A 22,913-nucleotide genomic window follows, 5' to 3' on the forward strand; every position below is an offset into this window, starting at 1 on the left:
GCAATGTTTTTTGTTTTTTTGGTTTGGTTTATATATATATATATATATATATATATATATATATATATATATATATATATATATATATAAAATGATATCAAATAGATACAGTTGATTTGATGTACGCTTTTAACTTAATCTTTTTCTTGGTTGGCAAAAAGGAAAAAATTGGCAAAATCGGTAATTTACTACTGTTTCTGTTAAATTGTATATCATGATACTAATTGTATATATAATGGCAAGTATTATTGCATGTTCTTTTAGTCATATTGTCTAGCCTGTTTACAGACAGACCTGCTATTTGGGTGAAATGAAAGATTACATGGACTAAATAAAGAAACTGCCAGTAATGTGAAAGCATGGATGGGAAAGAATTCGAATAGATCTTGTCCGAAATATGGGTGAGGTTGTTAAAAATGTACCTTTGCACTTGTCCAAGCTACTCACATCCAACGCATGGTGTGCCCACAAAATCTCACGATGTAAGGATAACGTTTGTCTGGTAGATAAAGATGTAAATTAGTTTATCAGGTTGTTGGTTTGAGGATGTGAGAAGATAGAACAAATGTTTTTGTGCTATTTTGTGCAGCACATGTCTTAATGGATGTAGATTTCATTTAACAGGGGGACAATAAATATAAAATTTCTCATGAGCAATTTTTAAAGGGGGACACAAATAATACAGTCAAATTGTATTTATAAAGACACAGTGTCCCCACAGTGAAAAACTTTGCTTTTATCATTATTATTGTAGCATGGAGACTGCGTCATTATGGTTATTTTTCTCAGGTTCAATGACAAAGCAAAAAAAGAAATAAAAAAAGGGGTTTAAATATTTATTTAAAATTAATTAAGACACTTAAGAACAGAATAGAAATTGATTATAAAACTACAGTGTGGTCAGTTCGGACGTAGCACAGTGCTCATTTAGTAAATGCACAGATAAACAATATGCTAATTGTGGCCGTTAATGTTAAATTAACATTATACTAATTCGTCCCAAATAAAACACTGCATGGGAAACGGCTTTCATGTGTTAGCTGCAGTGCACTATGCTACAAGCTATTGTAAACAACTAACGTTAAGTAGATAAGTCATATTTTAATCGCTAATAGAGCAGATTCATGGAAAATTAAATCGGTTTTAATTACAAAATTACGTCCAAACACCTACACTCAGTTCACCGCACACTTTTTAGAGGTTTTCAGCGCCACTTCTGGGGTTCTAACCACAGCCAAACAGCTGCTCGGCTTGCGTCATGGAAGTGATGACATCACGGCTCGGCGCTACTGAGTGTATATCGACTGGGTAACCAGAGGTTAAGGAAGCTATGGCGATCTATGATGACACAATGGGACTGGAGGAATTCATAGGAAAATCCATCGGCTTTTCACAGTGGCTGGCGGCTGGCGGCATGCCCGCCTATACCACATCCCTCAGGGGCCCATCCTGGATCCGCTACGGTCTCTGACACCGAACCGATGCAGCTGGGCTCACAGAGGTTGTTCAGAAAAGAGAGAAACAGCCGTCCTGGCTGCCGGTAAATGCCTGTACTGTGGAAACCCAGGCCAGTCCATCGCCAGATGCACCATACGTCCCCTGAGAGAGGGGCTCCCAGGACCTAGCCGTCCAGACCATCCAGGGACGCCCGCTGGGAAGGGGCTGGGTAAAGTACTGTGCACCGGTTGTCACTCTCCAGGTGGGGCTATTTCATCGCGAGAAGATCCGGTTCATGGTGCTCGATGACTCAACCGTCAGCTTAATCCTAGGGAGGCCCTGGCTCCAACAGCACGCTCCACGGTGCTCCTGGGACCCATGCGACGTTCTGGAGTGGAGTGCACACTGCAGGGAACACTGTCTCTCCCAGCTCCCCACATGGGTCCCCAAGGCCGTGGTTGGCGCCACCAGGGTAGAAGAAGCCACAACAAAGACCCAGGCGGAGATTCCCAAGGAATACCAGGCGTTCGAGGATATGTTTTGTGCCAAAGCAGCCACTCGTCTCCCCCCTCACCGGCCCTGGGACTGCTGCATTGACCTGCTTCCTGGAGCTAAGCTGCCCAAAGGCCGTGTGTATCCCCTGTCTGCTCCTGAACACCACGCTATGGAGGAGTATGTCCAACAGGCCGTCCAGCAGGGGTTCATTGCCCAATCCTCCTCTCCAGCGGCCTCAAGCTTTTTCTTTGTGGGGAAGAAGGACGGGGGTCTTCGACCCTGCATTGACTACCGGCAGTTGAACGCTCAGATCGCTCCTCTCCCTTACCCCCTCCCGCTTGTTCCATCAGCTTTGGAGGACCTAAGGGAGGCGAGGGTTTTCTATAAGCTCGACCTCTGGAGCGTGTACAACCTAGTGCGCATCAGAAAAGGAGACGAGTGGAAGACCGCCTTCATTAAACCTTCGGGACACTACGAGTACCGGGTCATGCCGTACTCCGACCCTACCTCCAGAAGTACGTCATGGTCTACATCGACGACATCCTGATCTAACCTGGAGGAGCACCATCGTCACGTGCGCAACGTCCTAGGGGCACTTTGTTCCCACCGGCTTTACCTGAATCTCTCGAAGTGCGAGTTCCACCTGGAGAGGATTCAGTTCCTGGGATCAGCGCAAAAGGGATACAGATAGACGAGGGCAAGGTAAAGGCGGTAAGGAACTGGCCCGTCCCCGCGAATTTCTATCGTCGGTTCATTAAGGGTTACAGCCAGATCACCGCTCCCCTCACGAACCTCCTCAGGGGAAAAGCACGAACCCTGAAGTGGACCCCGGAGGCCCAGGAGGACTTTAACGAGCTCCGACAGCATTTCAACAACCGGTGTGGGGGCTGCTCTCTCCCAGCTGTCAGGCACCCCTCCACAGCTCCACCCGTGCGCTTTCTTCTCGCACAAGCTGGGAGGCCCGGAGTCTCAACCCCAGGCAGGCTCGCTGGGCTCTCTTCTTTACCATGAACCCCAGGTGCTGCCCCTGGGGGAGGGGGTGGTGTCAGGGAGCTCCCTGCTCCTTCTCCTGTGCGGGCCACGCCCGCTCGAAGCTCCTCTCCAGCGTACTAGACACACACACCTAAAACTCATTGAGCACTCATCACCAAACCCATATAAGCGAGTGTTGTGTTTAGATTTGCCCTGTGTCGCAAATAAACTCTCATTTGCTTTCACTTCGGCTTTCGCCTCCAGTGTTTTTGCATAACAACAGCATCTGATATATATGTAAACATAAGTATGGTGAATAAATATAAAGGCTATAGCAGTGCAGAGATGTGTTTACATTGTTGAAAAGTATATGTAAATGGTTCTAAGGCTATGGCATTAAAAAGAAATGTACAGAAGTAGGAGGATATAAGATTATGGCATTCAAGAAATGGAACAAAATTTATATTTTGTTCCAGTGTGTATATATATATATATATATATATATATATATATATATATATATATATATATATATATATATATATATATATATACACAGTGGAACCCACTTATCTCGACCTCAGTTAACTCGACAACCCTATTAAGTCGACGTTTTTGAAGTGGAACCGCCAAATTCTCGCTTTGTCTAAGCATTTTTTAATGGTTATGTCGACTTTTTTATGTTCGCCGAACCTTAATATCTCGAGCACAAGGTTGGGCAAATTTGCCATTTAACGTCAGTTATCTCGATCGGCACTGTGCAGCCGCAGAAGAAAAGAGAAAGAGGCGGAAAAATCAAGCCTTACAGCTGCTACAAGTGTTGTATTGTATACTGGTAAATCTCTGCTGTTAGTTAGTGCACATATGCCTTTTGTTGTTAAATGTTATGCGATGAAAGGGAGGCAAAAGCCGCGCTTGGTAGGACCGCAGCGCGGAACGTGGGATGAGCAGCAAAAGCATAGAATGAACAACGGCAGGATCGGGGGGGAATCCGCGATGCGCTTTGGGGAGAAAAGCGCAGCCATTGAGAGAGTGGCGGTGGGAAGGCACGTACCGGGATACGCATGAGTGATAACAATGACCGCCGTGAACCAACATATACCAACAATAACGGATGGTGAGAGTGTGGAAGTTTAAATAGGAGCTGGTGATGATGCTAAACAAGCACCATATGTGCACGATTGAAGCCAGGAGCTTCAGAGAAAGCGTCCGAGAAAGCACCTGCCATGCTGAAGGCGCCCGAAGGGGGCGTGGCAGGTGGATTCCTGACAGTTAACAAACATGTATGTACATTTTTATAGCATGACTTCATCAAACAAATCGCAGCGACGCTGTTGTGTAAAAAAAACCCTCCAAAAACACATGCATGCACATTCTCATTTATTAACGCACATCATATACATAAAGAAATTTCAAGCACGTTAATATATTGCCGCCATATTGATTTTCGTTTATCTCGATCATCGGTTATCTCGATGCTTTTTGGCAACCCCCTAGGACATCGACATAACCGGGTTCCACTGTATATATATATATATGTCAGAGATCCACCAGCCACACCCTCGCCAACCCCTCCAATCACTCCAAGCAGCTCACCCACTTACTAATCATCCACACCTGGTCCAAATCAGTCACCACACTATAAAGACCCCGTTTATCCACATGCTCATCGTCCGTTCTACAGCTTAGGCTTGCGAACATTCAGGACTGCCCAAACTACTCCGTTTGGTTTTTGCTTAGCTTTCAAGCTTCTGTGTGTTATCTGTGCTCAATCTGCCACAGTTATTCCATTAGTTCAGTTTACCCTAGTTGGATGCTCTTTTTTTTTTGTTGTGCTTTCTGCCTTGCCCTTTTTGCTTTCTTATTAAAAGGCCTTCGTTGAATTCACTCGGTTTCCAGTACGTTCTTAGCGCCTGACAGAAGAACGGACCGACACAAAACAAGGGAAAACCGTGTTACCTCAGCATGGAGGACCAGCCCGCTGCCGCGTCTGGGTTCATTGGAGGCTTCAGCCTGATTTCCGCCCCACTTACGTCTCTTCTGCGAGGTAAAGCCAAGACCCTCTCCTGGACCCCAGAGGCTCAACGGGCATTCGAGGAGTTGCGCAAAAGGTTCTGTGCCGCCCCGCTTCTACGTCATCCGGACCCCCAGCTCCCGTTTGTCGTCGAGGTGGATGCATCGTCCACAGGCGTAGGGGCCACCCTCTCTCAGCAGGCGGGGACCCCCCCGCGGCTCCATCCCTGCGCCTATTTCTCCAAGAAGCTGTCCCCGGCCGAACAGAACTATGACATCGGGAACAGAGAGCTCCTAGCCATCAAGCTGGCCCTGGAGGAGTGGAGACACTGGCTGGAGGGAGCTGCTCATCCTTTCACAGTCATCACGGATCACAAAAACCTCCAGTACCTCCGTGAGGCCAAGCGCCTAAACCCCCGTCAAGCACGGTGGGCTCTCTTCTTCACGCGGTTCAACTTTAGCATTACCTATCGGCCAGGGACAAAGAATGGTAAGGCTGATGCCCTCTCCAGAGTTTATGGGCCCGAGGAACCCGCCGAGCTATCCTGCCTCCGACGCTCATTCTGAGCCCAATCATATGGGATTTGGACGAGGATATTCGCACGGCCACACGACGAGAACCGGCACCCCCTGGGTGTCCCAGGAACCGGACCTTTGTTCCTCGAGAGTGTCGACAGGCCTTACTAAAGGCGGTCCATGAAGTCCCCGGCTCAGGGCACCCGGGCAGAAGGCAGACCCTATGTCTGGTGCAGGGGCGGTACTGGTGGCCAGGGTTGAGCAACACGGTGGCCGAGTTCGTCCGGGGCTGTAACATCTGCGCCATCTCAAAGACTCACCGGTGGGCAAGCTCATCCCCCTGCCTACTCCACAAAGGCCGTGGTCGCACATCGGCATTGACTTCGTGACTGACTTGCCACGGTCGGAGGGTTTTACCTGCATTCTAGTGGTCATCGACCGGTTCTCAAAGGCCTGCAGATTTGTTCCTCTCCGAGGCCTCCCCATGGCTCTGGAAACAGCAGAAGCGCTCTTCCATCATGTCTTCCGCAACTTTGGCCTCCCGAAGGGAGATAGTGTCAGACCGGGGCTCTCAGTTCACCTCACATGTCTGGAGGGCGTTTTTCCAGCTACTGGGAGTCACCGTTAATCTGTCGTCCGGCTACCACCCCCAGTCGAACGGCCAAACCGAGCGGAAGATCCAAGAGCTGGGGAGGTACTTGAGGATGTATTGTCACCAAGACCAGATGGAGTGGAGCCGGTTTCTGCCTTGGGTGGAGTACGCGCAGAACTCGTTGCGCCAAGACACCACAGGACTCACGCCCTTTCAATGCGTGTTAGGTTTTCAACCCCCACTGTTTCCATGGTCTGATGAGCCGTCCAATGTACCCACGGTAGATCACTGGTTTCGGGAGAGTGTCAGGACCTGGGAGGCCGCACACACTCAATTGTGCAGGGCGATAAGGGAGACCCGGCGACATGCGGATGCACGACGGTTGGAGGCCCCCTCATACAGGCCCGGAGACTGGGTTTGGCTGTCCACCAAGGACCTACGACTGCGGCTCCCCTGCAGGAAGCTGAGTCCCAGGTACATCGGACCCTTCAGGATCGAAAGGCGGATCAACGAGGCGGCCTATCGGCTGGAACTCCCACCACGATACCGGATTCACCCCACCTTCCACGTGTCACATCTCAAGCCGTATACTCCATCTTCTGCCCAACGTGCCAGCGAGGTCAGGCCCCCTCCACCTGAGGTACTGGAACAGCCCTCCGTCTACTCGGTACGGGAAGTGCTGGACTCTCGTCGTCGGGGAGGTGGCCTGGAGTATCTCGTGGACTGGGAGGGCTACGGCCCCGAGGAACGGTCATGGGTGGCGCGGCAGGACATACTGGATCCAGCGCTCCTGGAGGAGTTCCACGCCACTCATCCGCTTCGTCCTGCGCCCCGGGGTCGGGGTCGTCCCAGGCGCAGGGTCAGGGCGTCGGGAGCCGCCCCTGGAGGGGGGTTACTGTCAGGGATCCACCAGCCACACCCTCGCCAACCCCTCCAATCACTCCAAGCAGCTCACCCACTTACTAATCATCCACACCTGGTCCAAATCAGTCATTTTTTTTATTGGGTGCAGACATAAAATGATAACACAGTTTCAGAATATCTTCTGATGAATAGATGTTTTTCTCGAAAGGCTCCTGACAGGAAAAAAAATTGTACAGAACAAGATGCAGTTGAGGTAAGTCTCTGTCCACTATTTTAAATATAAAGTTCAAGTATATTTCTAAAGTGCCCTTCAAGCAGCTAGAGAACTTAAGAATTAAAGGGAATTATCTTTTAAACAATTAATATCATAAAAGTGTACTTCCGTGTTGTGATTTGGGCTTCAATACACCGCATTGTGAAATGCTAATCAATTAAATATTTGCTATGGGATTTTTTTTCAACCCAAATGTTGAAGACCTACTGACATGGTCTACTGATCATGATTCTGGACTACTTTCTCTAAAGACCGGACATTTTAAACCATAATTTTCACACAATTTGATTACTAATCACACTGTCAGGCTTCATCAAAAAAGAGGACAAGTTTTTTTAGGTGGTTTCATCATTGGTAAGTGTGTTGGACTTAGTAAACAATTATATTCTATAATGGCAAGAATAACTATTGTAAAAATAATAGTTTTCCCTTTAAGGTCCTTATTGTCACTTCAGGATAAACTGTAGACATGAAAAGATTACATATACACAGTAAAAAATAGAGTGTTAATATTTCAGAGTAAAGTTATTTTAACCCAGATAGAGTATTTTCAACATTTTGGGGAGTAAAGTTGCCCTATCAGTGGAGTTAAAAGTGAGTGTAAAAATCTGCAGAAACGCAGTGACAATTTTAACTCTACAACAGTGATAAATACCCGCCACTCTGCTGTGCTTCTCAAACGTTTAGCACGAATTTTGGTGGAAGAAGATGGTGAAGGAGGAACGCTTGGTCACTGATATTGCTAGGTAAGTAATATCCTTTGTTGTCCACACCAAAACGGTATTTTTTAACTTTACATAATTTTAAAAGTGTGAGGTCATATTACAAGTTATAGCAATCCGTATCGGTAACTGTTTCTTTATGTGTTGCAATATTTTTACGAATGAAGTTGGTCAGAATGATTTAATACAGTTAATAGCTATTCCTAGCTAATGTATTTTTTTTTAGCTTCCCAGCAACGTTAATCTAGGTTTTTTATATATACTGGTAATGTTAGCATGCATCTGTTAATGTTGGTCTTATAAAACGATAACTTAGATCACTGATTGCATGTCATCCAAGAGGTCCATGTCTTTCTTTCTTCAGTCGAAAATAATTTAAGGTTTTTGAGGAAAACATTCCAGGATTTTTCTCCATATAATGAACTTCTATGGTGACCAACGGTTTGAGGGTTCAAATGAGTGTTCAAAGTCTGTCTTAATGTAGCTTCAAAGTCTCAATATGATCCCAGCAGAGAATTAGGGTTCTTATCTAGCAAAACAATCAGTCGTTTTCAAAATAAAAATACCACAAAGTGTTGTAGAATCTCAAGATGCGCCACTCATTACGTCATGACATCAGAAAGATCCAAGTGTGGTTAAAAAGTATATTATTTTTATTTTAAAAACAGTTTCTCTATATAATACCCTTATTTCTTTGTGGAAATTGTCGAGTCTTTGAAGCTACATTGAGACAGACATTTGAGCCTTCATTTAAACCCTCAAACCGTTGGTCACCATGGAAGTTCATTATATGGAGAAAAATCCTGGAATGTTTTCCTCAAAAACCTTAATTTATTTTCAACTGAAGAAAGAAAGACATGAATCTTGGATGACATGGGGGTGAGTAAATTATCAGCAAAAAAAATGTTCAAAGTGAACAAATTCTTTAAAAGTTGTTTCAAATATATCTTCCATCACCTCAATCTTGTGCACAGTTGGAGGTGATCTGATCTATTGTCAGAAGTTAGTCACCAAAACAATTCTGTTGAATGTGTTTTGTTGTAGGTTGGAACCAGTGTGCAGCAGCATCTAGACAACATTACCCAAAGCAGTCAGCCCTACCTTCTCGCCCAGGGATCCACACAGAGCACCATTCACTCCTACTTCATTGTGGTTGACAAGCATGCACTTCCATGCAAGGCAACAGGTTCAGTTGGAGCTTTTGATGAACTCTTTAAAGCCCATTATGTCTTTGGTACGTCATACAGTTCTTCTCTGAGCAGCTTTTTCACTTTTGTCCAAACAACCATCTATAACATCGACATGGGGGAAACAAAGGAGACTCCTAGAGTTGCAAAGTTGCGGGCAAGAATGGTGCGTTAATTAAGATAAAGCTATGAAGTGTTTTCTTTGCAAAAGTGACCATGGAAGTCCAAACAACCTTGTTAAGCACTTTTAGGTAATTCATGGGCTATGTACCGGCAGGACTCTTTTTCTGGAGTGTGGACAAGAAGGATGCTCACGTTCTTTTGGTAGTTTTTCTGGTTTAAGAAAGCATCTTAATAAGTGGAAGCAGTTTAGTTGATTCTGTAGATTGTTCGAGACATTAAAGTGTTAGAGAGTGATGGTATTAAGATTCCATTATACTCTGGTTATGTTTGTGGCACTGTAGTACAGGTTACTGGGGATAATTTGGGTTTGCATAGTTTGTTTGGTCTGGTGGAGTCTTTCAGTGCAAGGTACTGTTGCAGGTTCTGTTTAGCGGAAAAGGAGGATTTTCAGACAGAATTCTCTGAAGATACTTCCAAAGTAGTTTTGTGCACCAAAGATATTCACACTGCTCACTGTCAAGAAATGGCTTGTAATCCATCCCTTCCATAGGTTTTTGGTGTGAAAACTTCATGCATAATAAATTCATTGGAGTATTGTTTCGGTCAGAGACCAGGTAATGTGTTTGCAATGTAAATTCAATGACATTGAAATGCCTTATTTTTTTTTACAATAAATTGTGAGTTCTGTATCTAGTGTTATTGTGATTGTTTTTATTTGGATAGTAGTTGATAGTTCTATAATTCAGTAACACTGCATCTTATGATTTATATATTTTTTAAAAACACTAGAGAAATGAAAAGTAAATATTACACTTAAAGTGTCATTTAAAAAAAAGTCAAATTGTAGATAAATTAACTCTATACTGTGTAATTATATTACTCTTAACAGTGTGATTAACCTACAGTGTTAAATACTTTTACACATTTCTTTGTTATTTTTTACACAATATTGAGTAGAATTAACTCTAAAAACTTGACACTGACCAAAGAGTAAATTTTACACTGATTTCGAGTGGGACCAAATGTTATCTGAAACAGAGTCAATTTCAACTCTTTAGGAGTTAAATTAACACTTCTGTTTTTACTGTGTAGGCATGTCTACAGTTTATTCTGAAGTGACTGCTTATGCTGCAATGTGGGTAGATTGTGATATTCTGATTTGGTACAGGTCAGGTAATAATATTTTAAGGCAGAGATAACTGAAATATTGTTCTAGAAATGTCTGTGGTTGTTCTCATGTAGGCAATGGATCTGCTGCATGCTATGACTCCTGACACTGTGGTCATCACTACCATACACAGACCTTCTCTCTCCTCTGGGAGATAAAAATCTAGTGGCACTGGGGAGCCAGACAACAGGTGTGTATTCATTGTCTAGAAATTTGTTAGGAAGTTACATAAAAGAAAGTAGTGAATTAGTAATGCTAATGATAGTAGAACCTGGAAAAATCTTTCTGTTCCATTATTTCTAGTCCAGTATTTAGTTTCTGGTCTAATTAGCTAAATAATTTGCATAAATTAATTTAACTGTCCATAACAAGTGAAAACACAGAATGTAGAGAAACAAGCTGGTTCAGTTTTTTTTAATGCAAACTACAAATGCTGAATGATGTATATATGTTAAAAAAAAAAAAAAATTTCTGATCCTGTTTTTAGTTTTGTTTACTGATTAAATACTTTGCTGGGTTGCATTCGAACTGGAGCCTTTTATTTGTCTGAGTATATAGTATAAATCGTATATAGTATATAGTCTGATTAATATGTTGCTTTAAATGGCTTGAAATGTGTTTTCTTTTTTCATTGGCAACCTGAGCGTAAAAATCGATAACTACACAATTTGACAAGTGATGTATCATTTCAGAGTACTGAATTTTAATAATGACATGTTGACTAAAACCCCAACAATGTCTTTATACTTTTAGTTATAAACCCGTAATTTGTAACTTTTAATGAAAGACAGAAACAAACAAAGAAGTAAGGAAATGTAGAAGATTGAAGGATAAAAGAAAGAGATTAAATAAGAAAGAAAGAAAGAAAGAAAGAAAGAAAGAAAGAAAGAAAGAAAGAAAGAAAGAAAAAAATAAAAAAATAAAATAAAATGAACCATGTTAACATTAAAAGGTAGGTGGAATGTAAGAGTGACATAAATAGACAGACAAATAGATAGATAAAGAAGTGAATAAATAGAAGGATGGATGGACAAAGTGTGTCAGCAGTTTGCAATAATTCCTTACTAGAGCAAATTTTTTATGACTTTCGGCATCATGGCTACTAGATAATTTTTTGCAAAGATCCATTTATTTTACTCCGGGAAACAAATACCTGTATGACTGAAATCTTCTTGATTTTGATCAGGAGTAAACAGACTTATAGCTTGATTAGATGCAGGTATTACATCTCAATGCACTCCTGTTGAAATGGCAACCTTTGATACAAATTAAAGTAATATACAACATGTCAGTACTTTTATTGTGAAGTATATAAAGAAAAAACTTAAATAATTGTGTTGGGGGGAAATGGAAAGTACAATAATTTGCTTTCATTAATGCACATACCTCGAAACCTATACTTTAGTTGAAGCAGCTTTGACTTGATTTTACCAATCTACTTTGAAAAAGTATTTTTTGCTTTGCTTTGTAGAATTCAAGAGTTATATTTATATTAAGTTTGTAATCTGGATTACCAGTGTAGATTTATTCATTGCTATAGAACTCAAAGCACTTTTGTATGTCGTTCTGGATAAGGGCATCTGCTAAATGCTGCAAATGTAAATGTAAATGTAAATCTTTAACTGCAGACATCATGCTTATGTTTTGTTTTTTAACAGAAAGCCTGTGAGAAGACTGTTTCTGTGATGCAGCATGTCATTAAGAGGACTATTACCTACGCCAAGGGTAAAACCAAATCTTAGAATGCCATAAGGCTGTGACTATAAAGGCACTCGGCTATTGATTGTGGATGTTACCGAAACAGAATATTATGTCTGCATATTGTTGCCAGTAAACACATAATGTTAACTGAAAAACTTCTCTCATTTTCTTCATCAGAGGCAGCTGGTCCTGACCGGAGACCAAGTCCTGCAGAGCTGGAGCTGAGAATGGTGCAGAGTAAAGCAGACATTGAGGATCCAGAAATAACTGCTGTGGTCCTGTAGGGTTTCACTTCCAATTTAATTTAGACTGCCTTATGCTCATACATGCAATAACAATCTTGCTTCAGAGGACACAAAGTCATTAACAGGTAGAGCAGGAACGACTTGTGAATGAATGAATGAATGAATGGCTGACTGACTGTGACTGAACCACACATGTAAAATCATTACGAGATAATAACCAAATACTAACTTTATGCAATGTTAAAATATATCTTGGATTTCAGTACTGTATAGAGATGGAGATGTGCTGCTTGTAACGTTCTAGAAACACTGATCATGATGTATGCTGCTAGAATGGGATTTTTTTTCCCAAGTATAATGTAATTGAGAGACAGCTACTATAATACATTCACAATTACTTTCTCATTGTAAATGAGACGACAGGTTAAGATCACTACCTGATTGGAGTAGGACATGATTGCTTATAATGTTTAATGCCTGAGCACATTCATATTAATCTCAATGTACATAAGTTAAATCCATGTAACTTCTATATTCCACACAGTTGTTGATTTTTTTCTTTTTCATTCAACATGAATGATCTAATATTTATCTAATAATGTTAGTTAAATTATTAGGAAAGTATCATATCAAGTGGCTTTTTTATGTAATCAAACCAGCCAGTATTAAAGTGTTTTAAAACCAAAACTTGCTTTTTAATGAGGACCAGCAGTTATCTTTATCCGAACATGATATGATGATGATTTGATGATTTTTATTGAGAGCCAATATTAATTCTGTATAATAAATGTTGCACTTATACCAAGTTAGATTGCTGTGTGAATGTTTTTTTTTACCGCAAACTGCATAGTTTTACAAAATATAATTTGAAACATAAAAGCATAAAAGTATAATGTAAAAGTTATTTTGTAAACTGTTTTTGCCTAAATTTGGTAATGTTACATAACTCACTTAACCATTTCCTGAATCTTTAATGCTTCTCACGAAGCTACACATTTGATGATCACGTAGAGATTTGTAATCAAATATAAATGTAACTGTACCGGGACCTGTAAATGCTGCAGTCTATTAAAATAAATAAATGTACAAGAAAGAATTGTCCAATTTACCATACAGCAGTAAAAATAAACTAATCTTTTTTGTAATCACATGAACTGTGTTTTATTTACAGATCGAGCAGATGAATGTTGTGTACAGCAAATAAAGATGATGAAATTTGTGAGATTATGTTCTTTAGAAATATATTTTATTATTCCTGTGAGGTTAGCAATAAAAGCAGTTTATCGCCTGATTTACATGGAGATCATTTGACTCATAAGGGTGAAGGAATGTACAATATTTTTAATTGAAAATTTAGAATGCAGTTTTGAAAATGCAGTTAAAGATTTGTAACTAACATTTGTGAGAGTGGAAAATGGTATTCACCCTCTATATGGGAAATGCCTCTCTCTCTGTAATGCCATGCGTTGTTATATTGCGTTTTTGTATAGTATTGATGGTTTCTATAATTGTGATGTGATAGTTGTGGTATTAAAAGGTGGATTAAGTCGGGTACGTCCCCACTGAAGGTCCAGGTACCAAATGCACGGCCCACCACTGCATTACACAATGGCAGTTTGGCAGTGAAGGAATGTTAGCCCCATACCTCTTGTTGCCTTCTGCCTTGTTCATTGTTATCTTCGTAAACTAGCCTACGTCTGTGGTGCGTGAGAGCCAGGAAATGATACACCAGTGGTAGGTTGGAAAAGCCACACAATGAAAGAGATAGGTTGATGTGCTGAAAATGGCTCACAATTAGAAGAAAAAATATTGATGTCACCAAATAGATTAAAACTAAAGGAATAAGTCTGGTTTCAAAATGGAAGAAGTAGGAAGTACAGATATTTGTGTAAAAAAATTCAATGAGTGAAAACAAATGTTTGCTCCAAAAAACAGTTTAGTATATAGTACTGATTGTGTACCAAAAAAAATCTACTTAAGTACAATAACGAAGTATTTGTACTTCATTACTTTCCACCTCTTTATATCCGTAAAAACTGAACTGTTAAGTATTTCTGTAAAAAATATATAAATATTTTAATATTAAATATTTTATTAATAAACTAGAATAAAACTCGAACTAAACTCTAAGCTATATCTGATATGATTCACTTTTACAGAGCACTAAACTAGGAGGATCATTAGTTGAGATTCTTCATACCAAATACAGAAGAATTTTAGAATAATATACTTCAACATAAAATTGCAGCTGAATATTTGAAAATTTAAAGTAAACAACAGAGTCAAAAGTTTCAAGGAATCCACTGAAATCTCAAGATTCTTTGCACATGGGACAAGGGTGAAAATCAATATTGGGTGCCTGTGATCTTCAGGCCCTCAGGCAGCACTGCATTTAAAACACTCATGATTCTGTAATGGAAATCAGCTATGGAGGAACTGCACACAGCTATCAACAAACAACAGTCTGCACATCCCAAAGTTGCTGGAGACTTCAAGCTACTGTGAAAATACTTTTTTTATTTGTGTGTTTTGCTGTTTGTTTATTGTAAGGTTTGGAATGTCTTCTGGGGACGTCCTCTGTATGTTTAATGAATATAAATAAAAATTGCAATGCAGATGCATAAAACATTTTAAATAAAACATTTATTGTTCTATTACTTAATCATGAAACTGTAGCATTAACTGTGTAAACACTGCAGAATGTATTCTTTTGTCCATCACTGAAAACTACAACATGTCAGATCTCAATCAGCCACTGAAGTGTTTCCAGCATTATTTATCTAAACTGTGACAGTAATTAAATAATTATGTTATTAATTTTTATTTTATTATTTTATTAATAAATTTGTCCATTACGATACATTTTTCCAAAAATTATAGGTAATTACTCTGTAGTCAGAACATGAATATACTGTAAGTGCTGTGTGCTGTTTCTGAGGTAAATGATGACTGTAACAGGTCATAACATGTCATTCTGTAACTCCGCCTATTATGGCAGTGTCAAGTCTGAGACGACTGCAGTTCTTCATTTACAGCCTGCAGTGTTCTGCTCTGGTGGGTTTTACTTTATTCTCCATTTATGAAGGAATCTAATTTCTTTTTTTTCATCAGTGGTAAAGGAAGTGATTACACCCTGGACCTACAAATTCATGTCATTAACCTGATAGAAAGCTGGAATCAGTGAGTGATTATTTCTTTAACAAAGTGAAAGTGAAACACTGAGCGTTCACACTGGATAGAAGAACAACAGCAAAATAAAATGGCTTCAGCGTTTTCAGAGGAGGATTTTTCCTGTCCTGTGTGCTGTGAAATCTTTAAAGACCCTGTTGTTCTGCACTGCAGTCACAGTGTGTGTAAAGTGTGTTTGCAGCTGTTCTGGGAGAAAAAAGGATCCAGAGAATGTCCTGTTTGTAGGAGGAAGTCATCAATGGAGATTCCTCCTCTAAACCTGGTGTTGAAGAACCTGTGTGAGACTTTCTTACAGGACAGAAGTCAGAGATCCTCATCAGAATCTGAAACAGTCTGCAGTTTACACAGTGAGAAACTGAAACTCTTCTGTCTGGACGATCAGCAGCCGGTGTGTTTGGTGTGTCGAGATTCAAGAAAACACACCAACCACAAATTCTGCCCCATTGATGAGGCAGTGACAGACTGTAAGGTAAATATGATTTATCTATGAGGTCATGTGTCACATGGGAACAAATGCTGTTGTTCAAAATTATCTTAATCAATGTTGTTAATTGGAGTTAAAACAAAATGTAAAACACAGAGTCTCCATGCAGTGTGTTGATTTGTTTCAGGAGAAACTCAAAACTGCACTGAAGCCCCTACAGGAGAAACTGAAGATCTTTGAAGACTGTAAACTGAACTGGAGTCAGACTGCAGAACATATAAAGGTTAGAATCAATAACATGGGTTTGAGTTTATAATTGTTATATTTATTATAATTCATTTGATTTCCTCTCAATTGCAGATTCAGGCTGAACACACAGAACATCAGATTAAGAAGGAGTTTGAGAAGCTTTACCAGTTTCTACGAGATGAAGAGGCAGCCAGGATCAGTGCACTGAGAGAGGAAGAGGAGCAGAAGAGTCAGATGATGAAGGAGAAGATTGAGAAGCTGAACAGAGACATGTCATCTCTTTCAGACACAATCAGAGCCACGGAAGAGGAGATGAGAGCTGAAGACGTCTTGTTCTTACAAGTGAGGATAATTTATTGAGAAAGTAAAACTTCTTTCCATCATCAGAAACATCACATTTCAGTGGTGTAAAAATGTAAATCACATCCACTTGTATTTGCTTTGTTGTGTTACAGAACTACAAGAACTCAGTGGAAAGGTGAGTGATGTGCTTCCTGTCTCTCTCCTTCTTCGTGTTTCTGAATCCAAATCCACAGTAACACTGACTCCTGAATGTCTTTGCAGAACTCTGTGCACACTGCAGGATTCAGAGGAGCTTTCAGGAGCACTGATCCATGTGACTAAACATCTGGCCAACCTGAAGTTCAGAGTCTGGGAGAAGATGCAGGACACTGTCCAGTACAGTAAGACTTTTTTTTTTGCAATGGTGTGTGTGTGTGTGTGTGTGTGTGTGTGTGTCTTTGTTAATAAACCTAATGTGATTTATTCTGATTTGTTCTTTTGAAAATATTTTATTTGATTTTGTTTATAATAATAATAATAATAATAATAATAATTATTATTATTATTATTATTACTACTACTACTACTACTACTACCACCACACACACACACACACACACACACACACACACACACACACACACACACACGGACAAAAAATTAAGTACACCCTCTTTGAATTCAATGGTTTTATGTACAAGAAAATAATCAAAATCTGGTGCTTATCAGGTGTTAACCCTAGTATCAGACAGAACATGAGAACTTCTAGTTATTGCTGCTAAAGATGGTTCTATACGCTACTGAATTATACAAACAATAATTAGCAAAAATAAAATCAATCCTAATCAACTCATAAACAAGCAGCAACGGACTTTTATTTTGAAAGGTCTTTTTTGCCCGTTAACGAACGGAACGTTTCAGCGATTTTAAGAATGTGTGTGTGTGTGTGTGTGTGTGTGTGTGTGTGTGTGTGTGTGTGTGTGTGTGTGTGTGTGTGTGTGTGTGTTTCAGCACCTGTCTCTGGATACCAACACTGTTCATCCTGAACTCAGTGTATCTGATGCATTTTTATTGGACTCTCGCTGACTTTCGCTCAGTATTTATCTCACATTACATCTAAAATTGGACTTAAATATGCATTAATATTTTATTAAGTTGTATTTTATTAATGATATTATAGATTATTATATCATCATAGCCAATTTAAGTAAAATAGTAAAATAAATAGTAAACAGTTAATTTTTTTACAGATTTGTTATTTTTTTTCACCTTAGATCAATTTATCTAAAACATGAATATATCTTGAAATTTTAATTGGATTAGATGAAATAAAATTGATTTTGAGATATAATTATCTACTTCAAGTAAACCAAAAGTTTATTAAATTAAAAATAATGAGATAAAAAATAGAACTTTATTAATAACGTCTCAAGGTTACGAACGTAACCCTAGTTCCCGAGGAGCGAGGCGCTGCGTCGAAACGCTATGGGAACGCCCCTGCGTGACCACGCTCTGAACCACGTGTGAAATCTAGCCAATAGGCAAGCCGTGACGTCATAGACAGGCGACGTCGCGTAAACCAGGAAGCTACAAGATGGCTGTGCGGTGGTAGCGACATTAGCTTCTGCAAAGAGAAGGTAAGCGCCGCGGGATGCAGGGAGTGTGGCATGGAGGCGCGGCGTCTCGTTCCTCGGGGAACTAGGGTTACGTCAGAACCTTGAGACGCCCCTTCAGGAACTCGAGCTGCGTCGGCGCTATGGGAGCAGTGTCCAATCACGCCACACTGACCAGACCCTGCCAAAGAGTGAGGGCCTCGGCACCAGCACGTAGGACAGAGGAGCCCGGGGTGGCTCTGAGGTCGAGGCCATAGAACCTGACAAAGGTCAGCGGGGTGGACCAACCCGCAGCGTCACAGACGTCCCGGAGTGACACTCATGTGCACCCGGCCGCAGAGGCCGCCACACTCCGGCGGGGCGAGCCCTGACCGCGATCGGGGCGGGGACCAGGACTCGCAGCCGAACAACTGCACCAACCACCTCCAAGGACTCGTCCTGTGGAGATAAGCACCCAGTGCTCGCACTGGACACAGCCAGGTCTCGTAACCCCTGGTCGGGGGCTATAACAGAGGAGAGCAGAATGCCTGTAACACGACACATCGTGTGGGAGCACCTGGCCCCATGTAAGAACACTCTGGGCATGCCAGGGGGCAACTCCAGGTGGGACGAGGCAACTGCCAAGTCCCAGACAGGCACTCCAGTCGTGTCCCGGGCCACAGCCTCCGGGCGCCGCGGAGGAAACGTGTCACCAATGGGACCTACCCAGCGAACACGGAAACCCTCAGGGTCGAAGGGGTTAACCCTGCGGCAAACTGTACCTGCAAAAACACCAGAACTGAACCGACCGGGCAGTCATCTGGGTCCAAGTCATGGTGCTCACACCGTGACGCGAACAGTCGCCATCGTGCGGCGTACGACCTCCTCATGGAGGGAGCTCTGGAGTGGAGAGGGGCCTCTACTACCTCAGTAGAGAGAACAGCCGCTACAAACTGAGACCCCTCAGGGGCCACAGGCTCCACAACACCGGGCGGGGGTGAACCAGGGTTCCGCCCGCCAACAAGGTGCTACCCGGAGGAACAAACTCCCTACCGGCAAAACTTTCCCAGAACTCCCAAGAGCAGCGCAATCGGGGGAAAAGCGTACAGGCGTAGCCTCGCCAAGACCGTCCACGGCAGCCACTGTCTCGACAGGCGTCTGCTCAGACATCCAACCGTCCGGGATGTAACCGGCTCTAAATGAGAGGAGTTCGTCCGGGACCACAAGAGACCCCTCGCCCGTTGCTCGCAAGGGCGAGACCGGAGGTCCTCGGTGGGCGATATGCGAGACCACCGCAGCATTGTCGGCGGACCAACACATAGCGATCTCTAAGGACTGGGAGGAAGTGTTGTAACCCCAACAACACTGCCAGCACCTCCGGCAACCTATGTGCCACAAGAGATGCGGGCGCTCCACAGACCTTGGGCGGAGTGGCCACTCATGACCGCTCCCACCCCGTGATGGGCGCCCGTCGTTAGCGTTACGCGGCGACAAGGAGTCCCTAAAACGGGGCCTCGGAACAGAACGTAAGGTTCTACCATGCAACCAAGGCTCACGGGCACACCGTGAGACCTTGATGCGACGACACAGACTCCCTCAGGGGGAGAACCTACTGCCCCGGAGCCACCACTGGAGGGGCCCACATGCGGACACTGCCGACATGAGACCCAGCAGCCTCTGGAACTGCCTCACAGTGACCAGGCGGCCTGCCCCTACCCTCCTGACTGCAGTGAGGATGACTACAAACCGGGTGGGAGACAACCGTGCCCGCAACTCGGCCGAGTCCCACACCACGCCGAGAAAGTGGCCCTCCACGCTGGGAAAAGTACACACAACCCGGTGTCTCAGTCCGAACCCCAGTACCTTCATGCAGGCGGGAACAGCACCTCAATGCCAAACCGCCAGGTGCTCTAACGAGCCACCATCAACCAATCGCTGATATAATACAGAACGCGGATGCCCTGAAGCCGCAGCGGGGTCAGTGCTGCGTTCACGCACTCTGTGAAGGCACGGGGTGAGGGCGCTAGGCCGCACGGAAGGACCGATATTGGTAAGCTTCGCCCCGAAAGCAACCTCAGGAACCTCCCGTGCGCGGTGAAGGACGGCTGCATGGGAGCATGCAACCTCCAGATCTAGCGTATGACAAATCAGTCCTTGGACTTGACCTGAGACACGACCTCTCTAAACGAGAAACCTGAACCCGAACCTCAAAAGTGAGTGGTTCAAGTAGCAGAGATCCAGAATGGGACGCAACCCACCGTCCTTCTTCGGAACAACGAAGCACGGGCTGTAGCAGCCTGACTGCAAACTGAGGGGAACCACCTCGATGGCACCTTTCCCCAGGAGTGTGCGCACTTCCTGTTCCAGGACCAGAGCCTGCACACACCCCGTCGAGCCGGGAAGGAGAAGATGCGAACCGAATCGCGCAACCCTTCTTCACAGTACGCAGGACCCCCGAGAGACTCCAGGCAGCCCTAAGACTGACAGAAAGTCTCCACAGGGAGAACCAACCCCTCGGGGCTGGCCCCCGACCCACTCAGAGCGGCTGGAGCGGTGCTCTGCAGCCGACCATACCTCCTGAGAGGCGGCGGAACCCCCCGTCCTCAGCGATCATGCGGGCGGAATACGGGGAGCAAACCGCTGGAAGCTGCGCCTGAACACGACCCGTGGCAGGGCTAACAGACAGTCCTCCTGAACCCAAACGGCAGGAGCAGCGTACTGCGGCCGTTGAAGCCTCCTGAGAGGCGGCGGAACCCCCCGTCCAAAGCGATCATACGGGCGGAATACTGGGAGCAAACCGCTGGAGAAGCTGCGCCCTGAACACAACCCGTGGCAGGGCTAACAGACAGACCTCCTGAACCCGAACGGCAGGAGCAGCGTGCTGCGGCCGTCGAAGCCCCTGAGGCGGCGGATGACTCTCATCCGCAGCGAACTGTCGGCGGAAATAAGGGAGTTAACCGCCAGAGGAGGCAGCGTCCGAACACCCTGTGGCAGGGCCGACAGACCGGCCTCCCGGCGGTGCCAGGGAGGGACGAGCACCGTAGCATGAGGTGCGCACCGCCCTCCAAAATGCAAGCCATCAGGCCTCGCACCACAGCCCGTTCACCAGGCGGGGCGACCCTCAGGCCGTCCAGCCTCCTCAGGCTTAGAGAGTCGCCAGGGCCCCTAGGACCGCCCAGCAGTCGGGTGGCAACACTCTCACCGGGCTATCTCGCTGTGCCTGGACGTACCAGGGCGCGGCTGCCGCTAAGCAGCCCCATCGGAGCAGCGAGGAACTACCACTGAAATGCCACCGCGGCCTCCTGAACCCGCCAGCAATCACCCTTACCCACAGCGTCACCAGGTCAGGCCAGGAGGGACACCATGACGCTCAGAAGGAAGCTCGCATCATCCCCATAGCAGGCCAGCCTGGTATGCCTGCAACACACTCATCGTGTGGAAGCAACCTGTAGCCTGACCTGCCGCGCAGCTACCCACCAGAGCCAAGCGGCGCTTCGTAGGCAAACCGATAGCCGTCACAGACGCAACACTCGGGGAGAGATAGCTAGCTAGCGTCTCTACCACAAGCGGCAACGTCCCGTAGCCGCGCCACGCAGCTCCAATAACATTCGCGCTGGCGAAGAACATCGGAAAAGCACGGCGTCCACGGGCCTCCCAGGACCCAGACACCTCGGTGTGCAGATCAGGGGCGCTGAGGCTGTGACACAGTGCAGGAAACGCACAACCAGCTCACTGGCGCGCGCTGCTCCCGCCACACGACCGGCCAAGCTAATCCAGCTCGGACCGGCCCGTGCCACGACCACAAGGAGCTCCATATACAGCACAGGCTGTGAGGAGTCCGCAGGCTCGCCAGCATCCACCAGCTCAACCTCCTCGGAGAGAGACATGTAATGCTGCGCCGCCCGCACCGGAGAAGAAGCAGCCGCCAGGCGTGCTTCCCTAATGTCGAAATTTATTCCACCTCGGAGGAAGAATACGGAGCACCCGTCACACACACGGAAAAGAACCGATACCAAACGAGCGCAATCCCGGGAACGGGAGCTCGGCTAGCAGCCGGGAGCTCATAGCCACACGGCTAAAGCTAACAGCCGATACCATCGAGCCAAAGCCTCGAGGGAGAGCGCCACCTCGGAGAGCGCTCTCTGAAATTCTCCACCTCGGAGGAAGAATACGGAGCACCGCGAACGCACCGGGAAGAACCATTACCAAGCAGGCGCAATCCCGAGGCAGGAGCTCGGCTAGCAGCCGGAGCGCATAGCCACCGCGGCTAAATGCTAACAGCCGATACCATCGAGAGCCAAAGCCTCGAGGGAGAGCGCCACCTCGGAGAGCGCTCCCGAAATTCACCCACCTCGGAGGAAGAATACGGAGCACCGCGAACGCACCGGGAAGAACCATTACCAAACGAGCGCAATCCCGAGGCAGGAGCTCGGCTAGCAGCCGGAGCGCATAGCCGCACGGCTAAATGCTAACAACCGATACCCTCGAGAGCCGACTAAGCACGCTCCTAAGCTAAGCAAACAACACATCGGCTGCGTGTCACCCCCCCCGAAATGAATCGGGGCAAGCAGGAGACACGCAGACGGAATTTTGCCTGCATATAAGCTCATGACTGCACAGATAACACACTCAAAGCGCTTACCTGAACGAGCAGAAGCTAATGTCGCTACCACCGCACAGCCATCTTGTAGCTTCCTGGTTTACGCGACGTCGCCTGTCTATGACGTCACGGCTTGCCTATTGGCTAGATTTCACACGTGGTTCAGAGCGTGGTCACGCAGGGGCGTTCCCATAGCGTTTCGACGCAGCTCGAGTTCCTGAAGGGGAACTACAATTCAAGTTTATGTTTAAGTTTATTTCTTTAGCGG

General features: G+C 44.7%; 1 protein-coding gene and 1 long non-coding RNA gene across 7 annotated transcripts in view; both read left to right on the plus strand.

Moving 5' to 3' along the window:
• Positions 1-11,978: 11,978 nt before the first annotated feature.
• Positions 11,979-12,837, plus strand: LOC124383379. The gene is made up of 2 exons (XR_006925264.1): positions 11,979-12,088; positions 12,242-12,837. It is a non-coding gene; the product is annotated as an uncharacterized LOC124383379 (long non-coding RNA).
• A 2,473-nt stretch (positions 12,838-15,310) lies between these two features.
• Positions 15,311-22,913, plus strand: part of LOC124383377 (E3 ubiquitin-protein ligase TRIM35-like) — a 32,592-nt gene continuing 24,989 nt past the window's right edge. For 5 of the 6 annotated variants that reach the window (XM_046845975.1, XM_046845976.1, XM_046845974.1 and 2 more), the window contains exons 1-5: positions 15,311-15,967; positions 16,110-16,205; positions 16,283-16,513; positions 16,627-16,649; positions 16,736-16,854. In XM_046845975.1, the coding sequence (XP_046701931.1) occupies positions 15,569-15,967; positions 16,110-16,205; positions 16,283-16,513; positions 16,627-16,649; positions 16,736-16,854 (868 nt within the window). In that variant the 5' untranslated portion in view covers positions 15,311-15,568. Of the gene's footprint in view, positions 15,968-16,109; positions 16,206-16,282; positions 16,514-16,626; positions 16,650-16,735; positions 16,855-17,464; positions 17,535-22,913 lie in introns of those variants that run through there. The other variant, XM_046845979.1, reaches the window with a different exon arrangement.

The sequence above is a fragment of the Silurus meridionalis genome, chromosome 3, assembly GCF_014805685.1.
Source record: "Silurus meridionalis isolate SWU-2019-XX chromosome 3, ASM1480568v1, whole genome shotgun sequence".
In the NCBI taxonomy this organism is placed as follows: Eukaryota; Metazoa; Chordata; class Actinopteri; order Siluriformes; family Siluridae; genus Silurus; species Silurus meridionalis.